Source organism: Cornus florida, unplaced genomic scaffold (assembly GCF_030987335.1).
Source record: "Cornus florida cultivar Cherokee Brave unplaced genomic scaffold, ASM3098733v1 CherokeeBrave_3.0.0_Hap2_Chr05, whole genome shotgun sequence".
Lineage (NCBI taxonomy): Eukaryota > Viridiplantae > Streptophyta > Magnoliopsida > Cornales > Cornaceae > Cornus > Cornus florida.
Window position 1 is genome coordinate 79,885,078 of NW_026775575.1, and position 16,646 is coordinate 79,901,723.

General features: G+C 35.8%; 3 protein-coding genes across 3 annotated transcripts; all 3 read right to left on the reverse strand.

Annotated features, from left to right (window-relative positions):
• Positions 1 to 1,986: 1,986 nt before the first annotated feature.
• LOC132307049 (dirigent protein 25-like) lies at positions 1,987 to 3,392 on the reverse strand. The gene has a single exon (XM_059804703.1). It carries the CDS (start codon positions 2,947 to 2,949, stop codon positions 2,089 to 2,091), a length of 861 nt encoding a protein of 286 aa, XP_059660686.1. The 5' UTR covers positions 2,950 to 3,392; the 3' UTR covers positions 1,987 to 2,088.
• A 254-nt stretch (positions 3,393 to 3,646) lies between these two features.
• On the reverse strand, positions 3,647 to 6,197 carry LOC132307048 (pentatricopeptide repeat-containing protein At1g07740, mitochondrial-like). The gene has a single exon (XM_059804702.1). The coding sequence runs from the start codon at positions 5,970 to 5,972 to the stop codon at positions 4,560 to 4,562; it is 1,413 nt and encodes a 470-aa protein (XP_059660685.1). The 5' UTR covers positions 5,973 to 6,197; the 3' UTR covers positions 3,647 to 4,559.
• Positions 6,198 to 6,749: 552 nt separating this feature from the next.
• Positions 6,750 to 14,611, reverse strand: LOC132307050 (DNA repair protein RAD51 homolog 4-like). The gene is made up of 10 exons (XM_059804704.1): positions 14,415 to 14,611; positions 12,144 to 12,223; positions 11,926 to 12,041; positions 11,742 to 11,823; positions 11,411 to 11,545; positions 10,902 to 11,015; positions 10,716 to 10,803; positions 8,749 to 8,819; positions 7,541 to 7,690; positions 6,750 to 7,101 (listed from the first exon to the last, which is right to left on the reverse strand). The coding sequence occupies exons 1-10, from the start codon at positions 14,500 to 14,502 to the stop codon at positions 7,066 to 7,068; spliced, it is 960 nt and encodes a 319-aa protein (XP_059660687.1). The 5' UTR covers positions 14,503 to 14,611; the 3' UTR covers positions 6,750 to 7,065.
• Between the last annotated feature and the right edge of the window lie 2,035 nt (positions 14,612 to 16,646).

Here is a 16,646-nt window from a genome sequence, read left to right on the forward strand (position 1 = left end):
ATTTAAATAGAGAAATGGAATGATAATTACACATAAAAGATGTGTTTTTACTTCTTACAACTTGTCATTCGCAAAATATCTTATAAAAGATTTTTATTTTGATCAAAAACCTAAAACGCATTTAACTATTCTTTACAACACTTATAAAGATCATTAGTTAATGTCTTTTTCATTAATTAATATACATATTTAAATAATTGAATCGAATTCGAATTAAAATTTAATAAACTGATTTGAACCTAAAATCAATAGGGTAAGCGACATTTTAAGACTTAACACTTTAACCATTTGGACAATATCGCTAGAGCTTAATGTGTTCTCTGTTTTCTAACTCCATAATCCCACTATGAGAAGCCTGACTTTTACGTGCCCAAATTATTGATTGGAAAACAACTACTATTGATGGTGGTAAGAAAAGGTGGGCTATGTGATATGATCAACTTTTTGGTGGTCTATGAAACTATAATGATGGAGAAATTGACTATTTCAAGTCACTTTCAGTAATGGTTTGGTCGGCCGGAGGATGCAACGATGACCACGGTTTTCGAAGCCGGCATATAAAATAAAAAAGAGGGAGTATTTTTTTTACACATAGGACCCAAAAATCAAGTATACACAACTTTTTAAAAATATAATTAAATAAAAATAAATCTTTACTGAATTTTATTGAATGTTTGAACGCTGGCTAAAACAAATAGTAACCTATTTGTAAATTTTAAGTTATCACGGTAACGTACAAGTTAATGTTTGATTATATTTAAGCAGTACAAGGTTACGTAAATAGACATGCAAATATATTATAATGTTCAAATAAACAACATATATATATATATATATATATATATATAATTGTAAAGACGTTATGATAAATAAAAAAAATAAAAATAAAAAAACATGTTGTGACATGGTGATCTAAGCTTTACACAACTTATAATATTTTAAGTAAGGTTGTAATTCAAACAAGTTAGAAGTTCAATTTTGACTTAATTGGAGGTATGAAAATTTTAATCCTACGAACCTTATCCAATACGGCTATCAACCGAACTAATCAACCCGAGCCCAATCATTCTTACTTTTCTAAGCCCAATTTGAATTCAGGCTATCGGGTTGAATTTAAACTTCCTAACTCTAGTTGATATTTCAAGTTTGAGTTTGGGTGGTTGTAAAAACAAATTAAATAACTTCAACTTTTTCAAAGCTAAAATAATTAAAGATATACAGTATATATATAGTTTTCACAAAAATAAATAGAGATATTGGCATGACATAATAATAAATGGATCAAAAAGCTAATAAGTTCACTATCTCTTATACGTCACAACCAAGTGAATCTACTAAATAATCAATTACATGTAACTAAAACAAATATTTTTATACATATATGTAAATATATCGGATTCAATGTTCGAATTTTATAATTCAAGACAAGTTTGGGTTGAGATTTGAGTTGCCCGACACAGTATAACCCAAGTCTGACTCGAAATACAATTTATACCATCCAAGCTCTAACTTTTTGGGTTGGGCCCACTTGAATTGCAGCTCTAATTTTAAGCACTCTTTGTTTTGAGTTGAACCGGATGGAACCGAGGCGGTTCTAGTCAAAACCAACCTGATTATACCAATCAGTACAGAATCGGTTCTAGTCATATTCGAGCGGAATGTTCGTTCGTTGAACTATGATATGTATATATAATAATTACCCATATATATAACCAAAATACAACCATCCTCCTTTTATAAGCTTGTCTAAATATGCAGAAAAACGAGACAAAAATCTATTAAAAGAACTAATCATGTTCATAGAAACTCGATTGCGAGCACACTCGTTCGGGGTTAGAATGGGTTAATCCGCATTGACTAATATTAAGCCTCATGTATAATGGATAGGTTATCATGTGGAAGTTGGTTTTGTTTTCTACCTTGTTTTTTATTAGTAATTTATTAATTGATTTAAAATCAACTTTGTCGCATGTAATTCTTGCTGAAGATTCTCATATCAGATTGAAACAAACTTTTACAAACACAAACCTTTTTGGTATCACATTTTTCACACACAGATTTCAGCATACGTACATAGCCCAGTAAGTACTAATAAGTAAGATACACAATAATCTGCAGCAGAGTCTCAACCCCATCAGTGTTGTGCTGGTTTGTAGCTGGAAACGTCTTCAATGTGGCAAAACCCTTAGCATTCACATACTTTCCAGTACCACCCATGATGGCAAGTTGGGACTCCGAGGCAGCAGTCCTATGGACACCGAAGAAACTGAGGCTATCGACGTAACTTCCACTCACAAACATGGCAGTGAAGGCCATGGCCTGGCTGCTTCCATCCTCTGAACTTGCTACATAGAACCCTTGTGCCTTGCCCACCAAACCCGACCCGAGCTCATGCCCTTCAGTGAGTTCATCGTCGAAAACTGTCATTGTCCCGAACATAAGCTTTTGAATGGTACTCCCTGCAGGCAGTTGGCCACCATTCAGAATTGGAAATCTTGATCCTCCGTTGACATCGTTGTTACCGTTGTTTTGAATCACGTTTGTCGTGCTTCCACCAAGGCCAGTGAGAAATGGGATGTTATTGTTGTTGATGATCCCACTGTTGCCATTATTGATAGGGACACCATTGTTAACTGGGAGGACAGCACCATTAGGCTTGGCAAAGGGCACTTGACCGCTGACAGCCGGATTGGTCACGATCCCAGTCACAGCTCTAGTTGAGGGGTTTGACCCGCCTAGTATGTCATGCATGAAGAAGGACAATCCATGGTCAGGAGCAGCAGTTACACTCGAAATAGGTGTCCCGATTGAACCAGGTAAAACAGGCGTCCCGATTGAACCAGGTGCTGCAGGTGCGGTGGTGGGGAGGATTTGGGCTGATGTTGCTGATATGATAATGAGGGCCAAGAGAATCGGGGAGAGTACGCCCTTGAGGGCATTGTTTGCCATGACTCTCAGAAGAGAATGAGGAGCTCTTTTTGAGTACTACAAAGCAAATGAAAATGTTTTCCTTGTTATGGTGTTGATGGGCTTTGGATGTTTGTTTATGTAGATATATATTTTGTGAACTCAACAGCCAAAGATCAGAAAAATAAGATGGAGTTGATGAGATGGAGTAGGTATTTGAATTTCCCACTTTGGGTGTGTTGGTTAGCACTTGTAAACCTAAGTTTCGTGTTTCAGGTAGAAATGGATTTTAAAAAATAAATAAATAAAATACAATTCTTTATACCTCAAACACCAATTTAGATATATTTCACAAAACATTGTTCTTCAGAACGTTAAAGTATACAATACCAGGGGTATTTACCATGTGGTACCCCCAACTAATTGACAATCATGTTTTTTCTTGAAAACTCCCTATTTCTCCTTATCAAGACATATTGAGAGTTTCAATGACTGTCCATTGACCAGAGTACCACGTGCAAATACTCCCGAAGTATTGTATACTTTGTCATAACCAAGTCCAAAGCAGGGAGAGCTCAACCAATCCACTTGGTGACTGGACGTAAAGCTCTCCAATTCTCATTAACTAGGCTGAAAGTGCATATTACCCAGTACCCAATTATTATCACATATTTCCTTCACCAGTACCCCAAGAATAGGAAGAAGATCAACTTCAAACATATTCTTACATTTAGATTAAACCAGCTTTCTAGGTGTATGGTATTGCATCACATTCAAAGTACAATGCAAAATGTAGAGAGAGGGATGGAAGAGCCTTAACTATGGAAATCTAGCAAAGTTAAAGGCAACTGCTTCAAGCTTCAGTTTGCCACATAAACAGCAAAGTAAACAAACAGATCAACCATCAGAAACACTATCAAAAGATTTTGCAACAGTTCATCTTCAACTCCGTGCATTAAAACAATCATAACAAAACTAGTTACATATAAAGGGTCACCTGGACACGCTTCTCTTTTCTTTTTCAGAGTCACAGTTCTGAGCTTCCAGGAATGCTCAATGCAAATTTGGCGAAAGCTGAAAGTAGTGACAAGTCTGTAATTCATGATTATGTTTGCACATCTTGATCGACGAGTGGGTAATATTACGGATAATCCCAAACAAGAAATCGAGCAACATATCCACTTGCATATTAGATATTCCATTTGTAATTATTTCTCTGAAACTTGGACCATGACTACATAGCTATTGAAGTCCACAATTCGAAGAATTGATTTGGGTCGCTTTGACTTCACAGGAAGTTTAAATGTCTAACAAGTGTGCTGATTCAAGAGCAGGCACGAAATTGAGAATAAATTAAAAAGGCAACAAAGGTCTGCAATCTCGGACCATTTTTGGCTCCTTTCATCCTTCACAGCTCAAATGGATGGCTAAATTCCAGCTCTAGAAAGCTTTACAAGAGAACACAGGCACCATTAAACATTAACATGAAGTAGGAAAACCCTAATGAAGGATCTCTGAGCTCTAGAATCCCATGTCATAAAAGTAAGACTAGGGGTTGCCAACCAGTCAGAATGCAATCACTCATGATAGCTTTGTTTGACATTAGAATGCTTGTTGCCATGGATTGTCAATTTAGAATCCATTGAAGCCAATTAATGAGCAGAGACCAGTTGAGCTACAAGTCCACTTGCACCCTCATCCCCACCACAAACATCCCTAACCAAAGCTTCCCAAGACTCGAGATCAAATTTCATCTTCCTCTTCTGCATCTCCTCCAAAACAAAGCAAGCATCATCCATCTTCCCACACTTCACTAGACCCACAATCAAACAACAAAAAGTTTCCAAACGAGGATAGTGCTTACTCATCAGCATTGCATTTAAAACCTTCAAACCTTCCTCAAATTCCCCAGTTTGACAAAATCCATCAACCATCATCCGGTATGTGGCTGCATTCGGCTTACAACCTTGAACCTGCATTTCCACTAAATCTTTATAAGCCTCAGCAACTCTACCTTCCTTGCACAAATAATTAATCAATATATTGTATGTAACAACATCCGGCTTCAACCCCCTTTTCCTCATCTCAAGAAGCACAGCTTTAGCTTCCTCAATCTTTCCCCTCTTTCCTAGGTCAGTCATCAAAACACCATAATTCACAAGGCGTGATTTACACCCTTGATACTCCATATCAAACATCATCTTTTTCGCTTCCTTATGTTTACCTTGAGAGCACAAACCTTTCATCAACAATGCATATGTGACAGCATTTGGGCGTTTCCCTTTCACAGTCATGTCCTCAACCAAACTCTTGGCCTTATCCACGTCACCCTTTTCGCACAAAAACCCAATCAAACCATTATAAGTTACAACAGTTGCATCTACCTCTTTCTCAAGCATTTCTTCAAACACTTGGCAAGCTTGTTCCCACTCACCCCTCTTAAGCCACCCATTGATTATAATATTAAATGAAACAGAATTTGGGCGAAAACCCAATTTTGACGAACGCTTAAACATCTCATTGGCATCATGAAACCGATCACTGTCAACAAGAACATTGAGAAGGGCATTGAAAGACTGCAATGTCCGGACACAATTGAAAGAAGTCATCTGATGAAAGAGTTGGACAGCCTTTTCGGGCAATTGGGACTTCCCATAATGTTGAATCAATGCAATAAAAAGGGTATCTTTGCAACGAATGTTATAGTTTTGAATGCAACGAAGGAGGGTTTGAACAGCTTCGAATTCGCGACGACGAGCGAGCTTGTAGATGAGTGCAGAGTATGACGGGTAGTCGTGTTTGAAGCCTGTTTGATGGTATTGATGGAAGAGAGCGACGGCTTCATCTGGATCGTCGACTTCTTTGATGTCGTTGATGAAAGGTATGGGTCTGCGAAGAACCTTTGAGGTGGGTCTGTGAGGTTCTTCATGGCGAGGTTTTTTGGTGGGTCTATTGGGTCGAAACGTGTGATAAGGTTGCGAAGGTATGTGATTAGTATGGGAAATATGGTGAGATATGGTGGTTGAATGTGTCTGGTTGATTGGTTTAGCTCGTGAAATGATCATGGAATGGAAGTTTCATTCACCTGCTGCAAATTGGCGGGAAAAGAGTGATTATACACCGTGTTTCCGAGGATGGAGATGCAGGGAGCCAAGGGAGGAAAATGAAATGGAAAGAAAATGGGTATTATTCGGGCCCCGTTGGTTTGATTGTGAACATGAAATGGGGTTGAACTGGTCTGGTCCAAGTTGAAGGAATGGCTCGACATCACTTTAAATTGCATGCATTTTTATGAACTTATGTGTTCATGTCCTAAATTACACAATTCTTTCTGTTTTCATTTTTCATGCGTGCTCATATATATTTTCAAGCTCTTGGGTACTTCTGCTCCTATTCTCACTTCTCACTCTGTGTAACTTGAATTTTATCATTTTTGACGCTCTCACTCTCACGTTCCAAGCGAACTCCCGCTCTTAAACTCCGCGCAAGCTTTCGCTCCCATTCTCACTCTATATGACTTAAATTTTGCCGTTTCCGTTCTTAAGTTCCATGCACACTTTCGCTTCCGATCCCACTCTTTGTGACATGAATTTTGCCCCTCACACACGTTGTGACTTAGTTCTTGCCTAAGCTAGAATATCCATTCCAAGTTTGATCATTCCAACTTCCACTTTTAACCTTCTATTTCGAAAGAAGAGCATATGCCAATTGAACTTTACTTTTATTTTAAAGCAAGAAATTTTAGCAAAATATGATAAAAGGCTGGATCATGACATTAGATAAAGCGGAATTAAAATAAGAAATATAATATATATAGTCGATTCCAAATTAAAGGCAAAATATGATGAAAGAACAAACAATTACTAAAATACTATCCTTTAATGTTAACAAACAAACAAATAAATAATCGAACCATCTCAAATCACATCCTTGTCGGAGCTGAACCAAAATGCCCAAGTCTTATATATGTCCTGTGTAATTCAAATTGAACTTCAAGTAAAAATAGTCTAATATATGTCCTGTGTAATTCAAATTGAACTTCAAGTAAAAATACTGTTTACAATTGCTATTATTCTAATTTATATTACAAAACAGTTTGGAGTATATTAAACATTTTCCTTCCTTCACTGCCTCTCTAGCACAACTGAAATCGACGGGTCATAAAATCGTAAACATCACCGTGTTACCAGACGCCTGAGAAAATAAAAATAGTAATAGAGCAAATGTCAACAAAGATTAATGAGCAGAGTAATGATTTCAAGAGATCTCCCTCGAACTCTCCATTTTAACCAATGAATTGAAATATGCATTAAATGATTAATTTGAATTTTCACAGATCTCAAAAAATTGTCTCAATCCCGTGATTAAATATGAAGAGCTCATGACTGAACATGAGGATACTCTCTTCAGAGTATTACTCTCATGGAAAATCGAGGTGAGCGGTGTTTTATGTAAGGAGATACTGCAGGAGTGCTCTTATTCCCCTCAATCAGGGTGCAATGAGGTGTTTTAGCTTTGAATTATAAACAGGAAAGATTGATTGATGTAGAAAATTGTTGTAAAGCCATGCACCAAAACTGTGTGCGCGCATTGCGCGCTCAGCATCAGGATAAATATGGTCAATTTAACATACCATGTATGGGTGTGTAAGTATGGACATCTTGCAAATGTTGCTACTGTGATCGCGGGTTAGCTGAAGCCGCACATGTAGGAGGCTCTTCCAACTGTCGCCAAGTGCTGGTTTAGTAATACCACCGTCTCCACTCACCATGTGATTGGTCACCTTAAAAACAGGTTTCAGTATTTAGTATTAATCTAAGGACAGAAAAATGTCGGCCAATCAAAGATTACGAATCCATAATTGTTACAAACTTGCAACATAAAATTTCATCTGAGAAGCACAATGCTAATTGTTGACATAATTAATGTAGAGTACAAGACGATTCAAAAGGATATCATAAAATTGATTTTGCAAGCCAGATCGACCCATCTTCAATTCTAAAGACAACTAGACCACCACTGATACCTAGTCATCATTAGTAATTAGAGGATTAGGACTTCAGTGGATACCTGATGAGAGGACAGCAGAAATTACGAGTGCAGGCAAAGATTGGAAGCTGATTTATTTATTTGTTTATTAAGTTCATCAAGAAAAACAGCAAAAAATGAAAAAGGGAGGGAAGAACCAGAACATGCACCCAGCTTATCATGGATCAGGGAGTTGGAAAATCAGAGCTCGTTCCCCAAATTTGAAGGCCCCATCATGTAGAAGCATAAGAAGATAATGATAAGAAAAACAACAGTGACATTTCAAAAATAATCTCGATGAATTTTTAAAGTTATAGAAAGTCACCTACTTTTTGAAGATTAGAATATAAATTAATGGAACGATAAGTTTTGTCTAGACCGTAAATCATCATTCAACAGCAATTTAATCAATTGGTAAAATGGGGGCCTCAAAAAATTGCAAAATGTTGAGATAGGTACTTGTCATTCAATAGCTTAGCAATGAACTCGAAGTAACGTAAGTTTGGCATACATCATATACATTACAAATCTAAACACGGTAATCTGTAAATAATACATGTTTTAAAAATAAAAAATAAAACTTAACAAGTCAACACAAAACCCTTAGACGGGACCACATAACTAAGAAAAAATACCATCCAGCTTTAGCTGCTGGATCAGATCCTATGACAAGTACTGGAAACTTGCCAATTGAATAAAGGTGTTCTTGGAAAAGATTACAAAAGAACAGAAGGAGTGCGCACCAGAATGGGGAAGACAACATCTATCTATCATGCAAATATACACGGTAGTAATTTAAAGTGAACAACTTACCAATACACAGAGGTTATGCTCATGTGCTAACTTCTTTAGCAAATATCCAGCAGAAATCATCAAAGCATGTCCTGTAAGTACCATCAAGCATGCTAATAAGTTCCTACACAACTATATATACATACGTAAGTGTTTGTACAGATATCAGTTGTACAAGAACAGTCCATGAGTAATTAACCTAGATACGGTTATAATGGCTATGGAAAGCAATCAAGGGAACCATAAAGATAGATCCAACAGGCTAGCCACCTGGCAGCTGGGTGTTTTATACGGTGAGGGACAATGTTACCTGAAACTTCTGTTTTTTCTTGTTTCTTTTTGTAAGGTAGAAAGAATTTCAGGAATGTCGTATAACAGGCTAACCCTTGTACTTTCCAGGATAGATAGTGATGAATAAGTCCAAATTTAAAATAAAGGGCTAATGAAGCACATGAGGCTCCCGCCATTGAGGAGTCTGGGGAGGATCAGATGTACGCAACCTTGCTTCCACATATGGAGAGTCTATTTCCCATTTCAATCCCATGACCTCCAAGTCACAATGAAACAACCTTAACATTGCGTCAAATCTGTCCTCGTGTTCAAAGCCAAAATACTTTTTATATTTATTTTCCCTTTTTATTTTAATTGTTTTTGGGAAGTAAGTTACAAACACTCCCATTTGTCCCATTGAGGAACCTCAACATTCCAATTAGAAGAAGGAGATACCACTTGGGCCAAAATCCTTGGTGGAAGTAATTTCTCTATATTGTTGGATCCTACATTCACAACTTAAGAAAGAGAAAAGACCTTTCATTTGGCATGCGCATTCAGAAATTCAAATTGCTTATCAACTAAACATCAGGAGAACAATTAAGACAAGAAAGGAAGATAATGGATATGAAAGGAATAACCTTAGACTAAGAACTTGCATAAGTCCTTACAGCAATTAATTAAAGCCCTTTTTTTAATAATTCAAATTCAGGAATTTTGTGGATGGTTATAAAAAAAAAAAAATCAGTAATTTTGGAAATCCATCAACTTCTTACAGATTTATCTAAAAAGTTCCGTGCATGCCATTGTAAATTACAGGATTAATTCTACCAGTAAGCAGATGACTAACCACAGTTCAGCTCACTAATGCAGTGTGTTATAAAAGCTATGCCTGTCAATCGAGTAGGTGATATTGGATTAGCTCCTGTGATTTTGGATTGAACTACAGAAGTGTTTACCTCTAAATTATTTGCACGAAGTGCCTACCAAGCATCAAACCCAGATTCTTACAAGACAACCCATTCTCTACCGTCCCGTCTATCACTATAATTATATTGTGATAAAATTCTTGAACTTAATGAAATATTGCAATAGTTCCAAATTTATTTCTTGAGCATGTAAAATTCATAATACATAGACTTGGTACTGCACAACATTTTAAGAAAATGACAACTCTTTCTTTCTTTTTATTTTTATTTATTTTTGGTGGGTGGGTGGGGTGTGGGAAAAAATTAAGACAGTAAGGAACTAATATCCTCAGTAACATAACTCTACAGACTTCATACCCTTTTTTACAAGCTGAAAAGTTCCATCATTTTAGAGTTGAGAGTCTATGACCATGGTTCTAAATCATGGTTGCAGTGTCATGGGAGCGTGGTATAAACGGGTGTTATGAAACAGTATTGGAAACAGCTGTTGTGAAATTTTCTCAACCTTGCTCACCATGAGATATGCTAACTCGACTGAGTCAATGGGGACTCATACAAGACCTGTCTCGACTGAGTCTGATGTAATTCTAATTACAACCATATCAGTGAGTATCAGATATGGACACGACCGAGTCCATTATGACTCAACTGATACAACAATACTCGACTGATATGCGGAACCATGGTCATGACTTGAGTCAAGAAACTTTGAAGAAGTTGTGGAGGAGAAAATGTAAAACCTCATCCCATGTATCTAGAAAAGTATGATTTACATGCAAGAGTATGTACCTTGTGAACCCTGGCCACCAAGTATTGGGGTAATTAGTGAAGATATAGAATCAATGACAAGTAACTGCACCTGACAATCTCTCTGCATCTGAACCATTTCTCAAATATATAAGAACATGGAATTATAAAATTCCACAGGAAAAGAAAACAAAAATATATGAAAGCATGCTTCATTTAAGTGAAAACCTGAGACCTCAAACTGGACTCCAGCTGACGTAACACATCCAGAAGCGTAAAAAAGTCGAACACAGATTGACATGATATTCTGCTCATTAATTTTTGCAGAATTTTGTAGTTCCCCTGCAAGAAAGATCGCTGAGAAAAAAATTAGAGCCGGAAGAGGAATCTCAAGAGAAGACAATCGCCAGAAATCTCACACGCACACACAAGCTCTCCCAACCCACACAAACACAAATTTATTCTTCTGTGCTAGCAGATGTGTCTATCATGTTTAAAAGTATTCAACAAGAGTTAAATGCCCTAAACCAGAAAGTCACTGGGATTTTTACATACCATATACCATGAATTATTATGGGAACAAATCTTCTTGGAAAATTACAATGGAGCAAGCAATAACAACATGCCTTAAAAGGAAGTCCAAGAGACTTGTTTCCTGAATTCATTTCCAGACCCAAAGATGACCATCTGAGCAAACAAAAAGAAAGAAAGAATAACAGCGAGACAAGATACCTGACCTCTTTATCAGCATGATCTGAGATCTGGCTGATGTAATGTGCAATGCGTTTAGGTGAAAAGGAATTTCCTGTGTCTAAGAACACAACACCACCCATATGCTTCTTTGCAACATTTGAGGCTGCTTGTAGGCAAACCTGGACAGTTGCAAGATTTTAGATCAATATCATAACTCGGGTAAATCTGGTGATCAAATTGTGGGCCGAGAATAGTATAATAATTTAGTGATTTAGAGGCCATAAAACAGTTAGAAACATAATTCAGAAGCATCTGAAATTTCAACAAACTTGTATCTTTTTAATGACTGTAATTGTAAGTGAAAGGAGTTCTTACTTGTGTTTTCCCAGATGATGATGGCCCAACTATTTCTATTAGATGTCCCTCACATAATCCACCTTGAAGTAACATGTCAATCCTGGTTCACAAAATGACATTTAAATACTTAGGTATCTTAATAGCATCATAATCTTAGTGTGGTAAAAAAAAAAAAAATAGCAAATATTCAGGCTCAGGATACTTTTCACATCCAGTGGATAGAACATGCTTATTCTGTTGAGCATCTTCCAACAGCTCCATACCATTCAGCCAAGGTTGATGCTGACCATCTATGATAGAGAGGACTTGGGTAATGCCCTACTTGCTCACAACAATAAAAAAATAATAATAATAATAATCACATATAGTACTACCATAAAATACTGACGTATAAGAAAAATAATACTTCGAATATCGAACCTGCTTTAATCTTTCTGAATTAGAGTGTTGTTCTGCCAAAGCAACTAAGACGTAGATGTCATGAACAAGGAAATCTTCAACTACACAATAATACACGAGGATAAATTGAAAATAACAGAAATTTAGTTAGGCATGCAAGAATTTGTAAGTAAAATGGACCTCAGAGACACACACACACACACAAATAAATAAATAAATGGACCTCAGACTTCAGGTTGAAGCTAAGTACTAATGAAAAATGGAAAGTAGCAATAAAATCTGATGTCCAGCCACAAATTCGCAGTTTCCATCTCCAGTATTATGAGATGCTAAACAAAGCAATTTCAATAAGTAAATAACTAAATTAACATACCAAACTTGAAAATAAATGCACATTTTTGGACATTAATTTCACTGTACAACAAGATCTGTACAATTATAATCTTACAGAAACACAAGTATTGACTTCATGACTCATAACTTCTGTCCTGAACTTGATTTCTTTCAAATGAAGGATGCCCCAGAACTTATATTACAGTTGTTTTACAGCCGCACAATTTTAGGCTGAAGCATATTTTTTTTTAAAATAAAAATAAAAGTTGGTTCACACCGTAATGCTGCTGTTATGTATTACCCCCTCACCATTACAGACGTATCAACTGTTTTGGGATGTTATGGTCAAAATTTCAACTGTAATTTTTTCCCATGATAACTAGTGAAGAGGTTAATGATAGATTTTTATTGTAATATCACTCAGAAACCAAATAGTGGAGTTTTGCTGACACTTGATTTAGAATTCAATACAAGAAGTAAAAAAAAAAAAAAAAAATCAAGAACATTGAAATTTATAGCACACCGAGATTGCTATATGCATATTAGTTAGTCTTAAGGATTTGCTAATAAAAAAGAATAAATTCACTTTTTCAATAACCCACTAATGTTATGCATTGATCAATACCCCTTATACCATTACAATACAACTGCTACTAACCAATACTGCAATAAAAAATCAAGGGATGGAATGTTGATATAATAGTCAATAATTTGAGTAAATAGGACTATTGAAATTAACAACTTTAAAGTGGCTGCGTTCAGTAGGGGGAACAATCTAATGAAATGTTTACTGCACATCAACCCTATACTAGTTATTCAGTTATACAAAGACGATTATTTTATACAACACTTCAGGTATAATGGAAAAGAAAGCTTGGATTTCTCAAACTTATAACTTTTAGAGATAAACAAATGAGTCAATTTTTGAGGTAGTTGATTCATGTTAAGTCGCATTTGGGTTTTCACTCACCATTAATAACAATATTAAATTCCAATTTGGGTTTTAATTTCGAAGCACAATTTATTCTTTTTCTTTTTTTCCCTTTTTCTTTTGGATAATGTCTAGCGAAACACGTTATGAGATGATTCCTAGTTCTTAGACACATTAAAAACCATTTCCCCTCTAGTTTCTCACTCTGACTACCACCATCTACCATCTAACTTTAAACAAATTGAATTATCCACAATGCAACTTACCTCTGTAACCTTGTTAGAGGCGAATCAACTCTTTCATATAGAACACAATCATTAATTAAAAAAATTACCTATAAGAAACACAACGTTTCGATGTTGAATGCCAAGAAATTCATTCACCCATTACTTTTTAAACTAGATACCAAAATCCCCACCCAAAAGGCACTACATGAAACCTATAAGGCGTCGTTGATACAGCCATTCTTGCACCATAGCCTAATCTAAGGTCGTTTCAAAATCATCTTATATCCACCAAGTGTTAACAATCAACTACAACCTGGAACACAAGTTAAGTCAAGTCACATGGTACAACTCAAATAGAAAAACATAGAGAGAAAGAGTGAGAGAAGGAACTTAAATCTTTAATTCCTGACATGATGCAGTTTTATCTTCCAAACAACTAAAAGCTGAATTCAGCTAAGCCAATTTGTTGTTCCTAGTTTCTAGGTCATTTGTTCTTTAAAGTCCCAACCAATGAAGAATATATAAGTTATGTATGTGCATTCTTTTCTTTTCGTACACTAACTCCACAACCAAACAGAGAATTCAAAGAAAAACAACACAAATCAGTTAAAAAGGAAAACAAAAAATAAAACCAGCAAATTGATGCAAAACGCACAATCATTAATCATATGATGAAGATGATTCTAACAAGCAATCATGATTAAGGACCTCTTATTGAACTAAGTACTCTCAAAGTGTTATTCAAGAAACAATCATTTTCTCGAGAAAAATGAGGACGGAAAGGAAATGGAGAGAGTAGACCTGAGAAGATGGCGTGAGAGGCACAGAATTGCTGGAAATTGGAGTCTATTATTGGGTACTCGTGCTCCAGAGATTTTAATGGTGCCATCTGTCTCGCTTTTCTCTCTCTAAACTATACACACACTCCTATATACACACATGTATACGTATTACATACACACACACTTCGATTTCACTGGCAAATTTGAGAATTGCGGCGTGTTGCGCGAAACTGAGGCTACTGGTTAGAAGGGCATGGGGTAATTATCCTCTACGGTGAGGACCCAGTCAAAACTGGTCTACATAGTTCTAATTTTGACATGTCAGCATCGATGGATGTGAGTAGGCTGTAAATGGATGGATTCAGACCGGATCAGGCCAGTCCGATCCGGTCTAATAAGAGATATGTAATCGATTTGATAATTCTAAGAATTATTTAGAATTAAATTCTCATATACGATTTTGTTAATATTCGGATATCTCCAAAAAAGTATACAGTAATTTTTTTGTTAAAAATATTTGGAAGAAAACAATCATTTGGCAAAAGACAAAAAAGAGGGAGAGAGAAACTAGAGAAGAAAATAAAATATCCAAAAAAATAGTAAAGAAGTGGGTATTTGACGTTTTATTAAATAAAAAGAGAGAGAAAAAAGAAGAAGAATTAAGAAATGATAAAAAAAATGTAAATATTATGTATTATAGCATTATATAATATATTTATACTAGGAGTATATTATATATTATATTATATTAAATTGAATTATTATTGAATATCTATATCCGATTTGTTTTGCTAATAGATTATCAGATTTGGATCGTTATTGCATCATCACATTGAATGTTTCAATCAATATCTTATTTATTGGCTCGGATTTGAATCGAATTTGGATCAAAATTTGATTCATTAACATGTCTAGATATAAAGATATTAAGGATAATTATAAAACTCAGCTATCAATACAACCGACTACTCACATAGGCATCGGTTGTTTTTCTATAAATAAAACATACGGCATTGATTCTAGTCCATTCGACTAGGTCAAGACTCACCTAGCATAAGGTCATTTTGTAATGTAAAACTCTATTCAATAAGCGAATATAACCGCATGGTGCGTCTCACAACGATTGTTCTCACAATTGGTGTCGCGTTTTACGGTGAATGGCATTGCTCTTATGTGATCATGCGAGTGGTGATTTTAAGCCTATTCATCAACACAAGGACATGAACTGTTCCTGAATGACTTTGAAATAATCCCACTAAAAACAGTTTCAGAATGTGAAAATCTTGTTTACCTTCCTCTTTCACATGATTGAGGTACAAGTCCCTTGGAGCAACAGGTGCAAGTGTGTGAGCTTTTGGATCCTTTCAATATTTGAATGACAGGTGAAAATCACCTCCAGTGATAGTTTATCGTTTATTTTTTTTTTTAAATGAGTGGTCCAGAAATGGCCATGTCACCTATGTTGGGGATACACAGTAGGAAAATGTTATGATGCACCTTACAAAAATGTTAAGATGTACTTTTACTTACAAAAATGAAGAAAATTAACTACTATGTAACTGGAGATCATCCTTGTCCAAGGTCACTGGACCATCAATTGACTAAAAGCCAGATATCTAATTCAAAAGCAACGTAATCACAACACACACACCCAGATAGCAAATATCCATTAAACACTAAAAATGAACATCCAAACTGAAACCATCATATTTGGTTTCAGTTTGGATGTTCATTGGAGCAACAGGTGCAAGTGTGTGAGCTTTTGGATCCTTTTAATATTTGAATAACAGGTGAAAATCACCTCCAGTGATAGTGTGTTGTTTATATTATTTTAAAATGAGTGGTCCAGAAATGGCCATATCACCCATGTTTGGGATACACAGTAGGAAAATGTTAGGATGCACCTTACAAAAATATTAGGATGTACTTTTACTTGCAAAAATTGAGAAAATTAACTATTATGCAACTGGAGGTCATCCTTGTCCAGGTCGCTGGACCATCAATTGACTAAACGCCAGCTATCTACTTCAAAAGCAACATAATCACAGCACACACGTCCAGATAGCAAATATCCATTTAACACTAAAAATGAACATCCAAACTGAAACCATATTTATATTTACGAAAATCCATCCCAAACACCAGAGTAGATATATAGAAGCAAACAGAACAGATACCAAAACTAGGAAATCCTATAAAATGCTTTATTTGCATGACTAAATGAAAAAGGAACCCCCATTATTGCTTTTCC